Source organism: Carlito syrichta, unplaced genomic scaffold, assembly GCF_000164805.1.
Source record: "Carlito syrichta isolate Samal-C Ts95f unplaced genomic scaffold, Tarsius_syrichta-2.0.1 Scaffold302396, whole genome shotgun sequence".
Classification (NCBI taxonomy): domain Eukaryota; kingdom Metazoa; phylum Chordata; class Mammalia; order Primates; family Tarsiidae; genus Carlito; species Carlito syrichta.
In genome coordinates, this window is record NW_007246492.1 from 411,918 (window position 1) to 420,900 (window position 8,983).

Genomic DNA, 8,983 nt, shown 5'->3' on the forward strand with positions numbered 1-8,983 from the left:
TGAACCAAACGCTTGGACAAGGTGTCCAGGATGATTTTGTTAACTCTAAATCAGTTCTGTACTGGTAAACAGGCTGCACTGTAATGGTAAACAGGCAACAGGACAGCAAACTAACCAAACAACTGAAGGCAAATTTAGAGCCTAGGCAAGAGGGCCTTCAATGTTCAAATTTATAATGAAAAGTCCATATATATTATGTAATTTCACAAAGTTATATAAGTCCATGTAACTTCACAAAGCAGAACAGATATACAAAAGACTTTGTATTTAAAAAAAAAGATTCATCAGATGCTTAAATTCTGAGTGTACAGCTTGCTAAACTCTGCTTATATTTTATAAGTATATATGGGCTTAGCTCAGTATTCTTGATACAAAGGAAAGTTATCACAACTTAAGGCATTTCCTCTGTCCATATTCTGACTCTGTAATGTATATCTGATCAGTTCAAACTTTAAGAAAATGCTTCAGTGGTTTACCTAGAGTGCTTTTCTACATCTCAGTTAACATTCAGATTTGTACTAACACCAGTTGCTTTCCAACATGAATCTTCTTAGGGAGACCAAGTGCATAAACTTTCAAACAAACGGTTGGTTTCTCTCTCTATTCTGTGCCATTTGGCTGATATATAGCAGCAGTGATATTTTTTAGTTCATATTTTTTCCAGTTGTCGTCCACAATCTCACCTGTGCATATATTTTCAAATGTAAGTAGGCCCCCCCATCTCCAATCGCTGTGCTCAAACTCATTCTCAGAAATTCTCTATAGTGTGATCTTTCCCGAAGGCAAATCTTACTCTGTCCCTTCTCCCTTGCTTGGATTCTTCTGGTAGATCCCTGTCACTAACAGAGAGGCAACACAAGCAGAGAGCCCTGGTCAAAAGTGGCTCACCTAAGACCCTGGGGTTGTCCTGAGATGCGGCACAAACATGCACCCATGAGGCCTACCCACTGGTCACCAGAGAGAGCTCATCTAACCCCAGATACCTGCACTGGCTGACCAAGGAGGAGGACTTGCAATGACAGAGGAAGTGAAAGTTTCTTTTTGCTTTTGGGGTGGGGCGGGGAAGTTTCAAAAGTCTGTTCATATAAAAAACAGAGGACTGAGCCGGGCTTGGTGGCTCAGCCTGTAATCCCGCGCCTTTGGGAGGCTGAGGTGAGTGGATTGCCTGAGCCCACGGGTTCGAGACCCGCTTGGGCAGCGAGATCTCATCTCTACAATAAATAAAAAAATCAGCCGGGTGTGGTAGTGCGCACCTGTAATTCCGGCTACTTGGAAGGCTGAGGCGGAAGGATCACCGGAGCCCAGTAGGTCGAGGCTGTAGTGGCCGGGAGCGGCCACTGCACTCTAGTATGGGCGACAGAGTGAGACTCCAACTCAAAAAAAACAGAGGACTGGTGTGCCAGCCTCCATTTCCACACGCAACAGGAGGACCTGTGCTACTCCTGGGGTACAGGTGTTGATGAAACTCTAGGTTTTCTCTTTAGAGTCTCATAAGGAACACGCAGTCTAGATCCCTCACATGAACCCAATTATATTCACAATAGGGATTTTAATCATTTTTAATTTTCATGAAGTCAGATGACTAGGTCACGGATGCGTACTGAAGAAGTCAAACACTTTTAGGGATCAAAGGTCTCTAACACCAACGTGCCATCCTCCCATCCCCGATGGCTCACAAGATTGTACTTTCTTAACCACAGGACAAGTCATCTGGACCTAAAACCACAGGGAAATTTTAAAAAAATATATGAATTGAAACTAATGGGCACATGATGGATAGACAGTAATTCTATATGCCACAGGAGTAGAATGTTGGAGGACATTTCCTTTGAAGACCCCGCTAGTAATTCCGTTACATAGCCTTGGTTGCAGGTATTCCTCAAGGAATCCCTCACTACTCTGTCCTTTGGCAATTCGTGGTTTTGGGCCTTATGTATTATCACTAAAGCAATCATTCAGTGGTTCTGGATTATTACAGGAAAAAACCAATTTTGTGGTCGAGTCTGAGAAAGATCAAATGATAGTTCATCTGAGGCCTTTTCAAAGCCACATGAACGCTTCATACCTCTTTAATGCTTGTTAAGGCTATCTTAACTCCATTAGAAAGGATTGTTTGCATCCATATTGATTTCCTATCTCCCATACATCCGTGCAAAATCATCGGTATGGGGCACAACTCTACTATTGACACTCCTCTGCTCAAAATCCCTCAATGACCCTTGGATGATAGAACCACGTCTAAATTATCCAGCTTAGCTTTCAAGGCCTTATAAGATCTTTCCTGCACCTTTACAACTCAGTTTTTCCCTTTTATTTTATGATAATGAGTACAGTCTGTGAAGTCAGACATGTTTGTGTCTGTAATCTCAGTGCTTTGCGAGGCTGAGGCAGAGGATTGCTTAAGCCCAGGAGTTCGAGACCAGCCTAAGCAGCATAGCAAAACTCCGTTTCTACAAACAAAAACAAAACTAAAAATTAGCTGAGTATGGTGGTGCATGTTTCTAGTCTCAGCTCCTTGGGAAGCTGAGGTGGGAGGATGACTTGAGCCCAGGAGTTTGAGGCTGCAGTGAGCTATGATCGCACCACAGTACTCCAGTCTGGTCAACAGAGCTAGATCTTGTTACAAACAAATAAACAAACAAATAAAATTTGGTAATAATTTTCAGTAACGATTTTTTTCTACTAACCTCATTGCCACATTGCTGCCATCGATAACTACTGGTCTCAGATTTTCACCATCATCTGTTACAATCTCTTGCATTGGAGATTCGGACCTCTGAGATTCCAGGGAAGATGTTTCCCGCATTATATTGTTAATTGTACTAACTGTTTGATCAGCCTCACTTTTATTTCCAAGTTTGACAAGTTCTCCCAAAATATCATTGATTAAAGCATCAGTACCGAGTTTGTTTAGCACAAGCTGAACCTGTTCTTCAGAATAGCCTAATTTAAGTGCAAACTCCAGTTTCGTTTGGTATTCTCGCACCACATCAGGGGGTTTCTTCACTTCCTTGGTTGTAGTCTGGGACTCTTCAGGTTTAAAGTCTTGCAAGATCTCATTGCGCTTGAGTATGTGAGGCTCCAAACAGGGAGACCGACACAGTTGTCTGTGAGTCTTGGTTAACAGGCATGGATCTACTGAAATGCTACTCAATTGTTCCGACTCATGATCAGAATTTGTGCTTTCCTCAGAGTCACCAGAGCTCGCATTCTCTTCAGACAACTGCTTTTCGTCCTTCCCAGCATTAACTGTATCCATAGTTGGTTTTTCTCCCGTTGACCAAGGTACAGCTGCACTTAACTGTGGGTCAGTGCTCTCCACGTAAAGGTGGCCGAGATCATGCCCCAGGTGATCCTTCAAGCCCATGAAGCTGTTATGTGTACTTGACTCCACTTTGCTGTTTTTTCGGTATTCCTGAATGCAAAGCACCCCGTATTCCTAGAGGAAAAAAAAAAAGTAAAATATTTAGAACTTTATATTTGTGGTTTGATTTCGGTCTCAATGGAGAAGCCAGAAGAGAATTATCAAACTGAACACCCACTTCGTATTTTGTCTGTATCTGCCCCTTCCTCATAACATTCTTCCCACAGTAGTCACACCCTGTTTTTCAGATGAAGAAGTTGTTAATGAAGAAAGTCATGCAATTTCTCCAAGGCAACACAATAAATAAATAGAAAAATTGGATTTCTTAGTGAGTTTCATCTGACTCCTAAACCCGTACTTTCCCCACAATATCATGTTCCTTCTCAACTTTGATGGAACAGATTTTTCCATTTTTAGAAAGGCTTATGATTCTAGAGTGACACATAGAATATTACCAAAACGCATGCTTTAGATATGCCATGACAGGTTATTTACATTTTCTCAAACAGAATTCATAAAAATCTGTAAAAATTCTTTTAAAGAGAAAGCCATGTAGAAAGAAAAGAAAAACATTATCATACTTGAAAAATTATCCTAAATTTGGGTAAAACTTAACAATCTCAAGAAGTTTCAAAAATAATGTAGATAACTGAAATTAAAGAGCACATACTCTAAAATGGCCAACAAAGAATTAAACAACTGCAAAGTGAATTCAATTCAACTTAGAGACAAATAGAGTTTTACCCTAAGAATCATGGTTTTGTGAATCTGGGACACAGTAACACAGTATAATTTTTAACATTTTATATCCTTGGTAAACATCAGAAAATCTACAGTTTATTACATCTAGGAAAAAATAAAAGTTGTTTTATTCTCTTTGGATTTATCAAAGCAAGGATATTAAATATTTCACATAAAATTAGCAACAAATAAACACATTAAATAATGTTATTTCAGTTTCTTGAATTTTAGGGCAGAAAATATTTCTGTATTGCATCAGATTAATTAGCCATTCATCTACATTTGGTTAAAAAAGTCATCTTTCTCCTATTTTCCCTGATAGGTATACTTTTACTGTTTAAAATGTTTGTTTTGTTTTGTTTTTGCTGTTTTACTCTTTTCCCTTAAAGTCTATTGGAAATCATTGTTATTTCTCTGCTAGAAATGGGTTAGAAAAATAAAGCTAATTTCTCTTATGTTTCACTGTAAGGATAAACTCCACATTAGTGGTTTACTTATTCATGCAATTCCAGTCTTCTCCTTAGGTATAACATTTGCAAGCCCATGACAGCTGAATTTGAGACTGTCAGAAGATGCCTATTTAAATTACCTACAGAAGAAAACTGGAAAATATTCTGTTCTAAAGCTCTTCAACATCATATTTACACTAGAAAAGAACAATTATATAAAAAGCGGTTTTCTGAGAAGTCTCAAATTTGAAAGCATATGTGGGAAACATTAGAGTCAAATAATTCTACATAATGAAGCAAATTTTATTAACTATGGTAAATACCAGAGAAGAGAACATCAAATCTTTAGTTTGATAATACACTTAAAATTCCCTCAGTGTAGAACTCCTACACACTTTTACAGAACTTTGTTCATGGTTTATTCCCTGAGAAGACAGATAACTTTAATATTGTTGTTCTACTAATATAGCATTCATTAGTTTTGAAGAACACCCAACTCTCCTAGCTCAACCGATAAAAAGAAACATCCTGTATACATCTGTTTCATTATAAAGCTGCATCCATTTCAATTTTTTTCCTATTAGTTTGGATATGCATGAGCCCAATTATTTAGAACTAAAGCAAGGGATTTCGAAAGCAAATCTTTACACCCTGTGATTTATTTACTACTGTAATATACTAACACCATAATGCAAGTAACAAATCACAACAGCATCCTAATAAAGGATACAGTTAAAAGAAAAATCCACACTGCAGCCTTCGGAGAGCTCCCACCAAAAGTACCTCAAACAAGGAAAACCTATTGGAAGCTGGGCTGCCAGGCAACCAGAAGCTGGTTGCTAAGCTGCACTCCTTTAACATGCCATCATGAATGCTAGCACAGTGAAAGAATAATTTGGTATGAACAAAAGCCTATAAAAGAGACTGGGACTTAAGTGCGTCTGGTTTACCCTCGGAGAACAATGCAGCTGCCAAACCAATCTGGAAGCTCCGACATCATTGTTCTGTAAACCCCACAATCTGCTCTGACTGCAGGAAGTGTGTTTAATGGGCAACATTTTTGATCTCCCCTGAAAAGTTTGGGTTTTGCCCTAAGTGCTGTTGTGAGATAATTCTTCAAGATAATGACTTGCTGACCAAATCCCTGAGCTTGACTAGGAAATATTATTTTAATATTGAGTATTGAGGAGTAGTTTTTTTCTTTCTTTTCTTTTTAATATATCAGACAAGGGGAATACCTTATGAAAAATATAGCTAGTGGGAAGCATTAGAATGAAATGTTTTGATTAAAAAATAAGTGAAATTACTCTTAATTTTCACATTTTGCAAAAAACAAAACCAGATACCGTCAAGTTTTTACATGGAAAATGAACTAGTTTTAAAAAGTGTTTAAATCTTTCTATATCTTCAATCTAATATTTTTTTTAAATGTTGATCACACTACCTGAATCTGCAATGCTATATAATTTTATTATATGGCTACAATAATGACAGAGAAACAAATGGGATCATCAGTTGTTTTTATAACATTAGACCACACAAAGCTCATTTGTATACCAATATAATTAGTGAATACATTTAGTGAATACATACTTTTAATTTGTGATAATTTGTATAATTTGTGCATAATATTTAAATAAAAAGTTTACAATAGTTTGATTTATAATGCTAAGGAAAATGTACACTTGGTCTACTTTTAAAAAATTAACATTCAGTTTTGTTAGGCAAAATCTTTTTTGTTTTAAAATATTCTGGATGAACTTTTTCCACAATGACAGGCCTCTCTTCATCTCTAGATTTCATTGGTCAGCTTAGAGAAAGTGATCCAATGTCATCTTGTACTAAACAAGCAGTTAAATGGTTCTTAGTTCCTGTAAAGCAAGAGACTAAATAAGAAATAGCACAAATAAGGACAAGTGAGTTCAATTTTCAGGCCTATAAGGCACATGTATCTTCTCTTGTATTGACTCAAATGATAAAGATTTGTTTTTAAAATTTTAATTTCCGGAATGCATCCTTACTCATTTCTAATTAGTAAAAGACTGTTCTGACTTAATATGGCACTTAAAAACAACCCAGAATTTGGGAGTATCTTGAAATCAGTCAATACAAAGTTAAATGCTATTCCAAAGATTTAAAACATTAAATATTTTCATAGGTTGCAGTATTTGTTAATGTAGCGGATTATGTAAAATTTACAAGGAATTAAGATAAACTTTAGAACAAAGAACAGTATATCGCTATTTTTGTTCACTGCCTTAAAAAAGGATAAATTGATTTTGAAAAAGAAAATACTACAAAAGCGTCCCAAAATGTATTATTACACGTAAGGCAGAAAACACTTTGCTCATTTCTATCATCTATTAAACTTTTAAGTTTTACATTTATGCAAGTGTAAACTTACATATATCATCTTACATTTAATCAACTAAATATTAACTAATAAGGGCAATTTTCCTTATTTCATGAAGAGGCAGCATAGTCAAAGTTTCACAAAATAAATCAGTTTATACTTGTATAGTTAGGAGAAAAAAATCCAAGAAAAACAGCTTAACTTTTAAACTTTGTATCAGGGATCCATTATAGTTTGACTTTTACATACTACATTCTTGAACACAAAGGATATTGGGCAAAAATATGATGATCATAAAACAGATTTCTACAGTTAGAAGTCTACACATTCCCTCCAGATACTGTACTGGAAACTCAAGCCTTCTTGCTAAAGGCAAGCTAACAAATATTACTTGATGAAAAATAACTAAACGTTATGCTAATTCTGTGAGGATGATGACGTATAACCAATTATTTTAGTTGCTAAAAAGAAACTTTATATGAGCTGAATGCAGGTTTGTGATATGACTATTCACTAGATAGTTCTCAAAAAACCTAAAATTCCTCCATTTAGTGAAGAGATGTTCCAAAAGTTCTTATTCGACAACTTGAATAAGTCTTCATCTCAAAAAAGTAAAAAAAAAAAAAATTCCTTTTTTTCCCCTATTCTAAAGAGCTTCATATTAATCAGGAATATTAGACCATAAACTTGTTCAGCCAATTTGTTTGTTTGTAATGTAAAGCTACAATGTCATAAAAGTGGGTTCTGGTTGTTATCCCAATGGTAATGCTATGAGAACAATGAAAATAAAATAATGAATATGTAATAAATACCTACTGCTGTATTCTCTGTGTATTTAATTACCATTGTATTTGAGTGAGTGGTGTTGTCTGCAACCCTCTAGCTAACAAAGGAAGGATGTCCCTTTGAACAGACTGGTTAATGCTCTGGGGCAACAGATGTCTACTGGAACTGCAGGAGGCCAGCAACTGGTGGCCAGCCCATCTTCTGAAAACTTTCAATAGACTTATGCATATGTTCACACAATGGGGCATGTGGTAGAAATGAAAACCTCTTTTTAACCCTTTACGCTCTTTCTTTCCCTCCCAACTGATGGATGAAAGTCTTTTGTCTCCTCCTCTGGTCCCCACAACAGAACTCTTAAAAAACTAGTTCTTGGAATGACATCCTCAATCTAATAACTGAAACTAATGTAAGGAAAAAAATAGAAGGGAGACAGGAAATTAGAGACTGTAAATGAATACTGAAATTGCTGACAAAGCAAATGAATGCTTAATCATATACAAAACAAGTTGAAACATCTACGTATGTTAATCCATCTCCCTGAGCTAGACTTCTAAGACAATGGAGAGATCTATCAAATCTTACTATCATTTTACAGCAACTGGACATGACAGTGACATCTTAAGAAACCTAAGAATTTGACAAGAAGATAAAATCTAAATTCTCCATTTATCACAATATCAGAACACTTACTATAACTTGTCTTGAAGCTCCAAATAACTATATGCCATGCCTAATGCCTTACAAATGTTCACGAAGCTGTAATTATTTACATAACTCCAGAATATAAAAATGTAAAAATCTGCTTCACAGACATATTTTATGGAAGAAAACCTGAATTTTCCAGTATGTTGGCACTATGCAATAATTTGCAGGTTTTCATCTGAGGTGCTTTTACAGAGTTCAAATTAATACCCTTGAATATTTAGCAAAGTTTAACCTCCAAGGCATTACGTAGCATAGATACTCACGTTAGCAGGAAAATACAAAGACATTGGTTGCTGTAGCAGCTTCAGCAGTAAACTCCTTAACACAGTTTAGACTTCCAGGCAGGCAAGAAGAACAATGAATGGTTGAACAGATGGAATCGCAGTGTCTTTGCTTAACCTATTACCGAGTGGAACAGCAGCCAATCATAGGCCAGAAAGCTCACAATTAGTTGGCCAAGCAGATGCAAGACAACCTCAGCACTCTGCGTCAGGTTTGTAGGTTTCTAAGATAAGCAAGTTGATGTCATTCTCCGGGCTGCCCCGGGCAGCCTGTGTGTATTAACGAGGGGTGTGCGGCAACAAT

General features: G+C 36.5%; 1 protein-coding gene across 1 annotated transcript in view; it reads right to left on the reverse strand.

Moving 5' to 3' along the window:
• The window catches only part of ZC3H12C (zinc finger CCCH-type containing 12C), a 33,295-nt gene extending 24,538 nt beyond the window's left edge, over positions 1-8,757 (reverse strand). The window contains exons 1-2 of the mRNA XM_021711603.1: positions 8,662-8,757; positions 2,688-3,439 (exon numbers count right to left, since the gene is read on the reverse strand). Of these exons, the coding sequence (XP_021567278.1) occupies positions 2,688-3,439; positions 8,662-8,685 (776 nt within the window). The 5' untranslated portion in view covers positions 8,686-8,757. The remainder of the gene's footprint in view (positions 1-2,687; positions 3,440-8,661) is intronic.
• Positions 8,758-8,983: the final 226 nt, after the last annotated feature.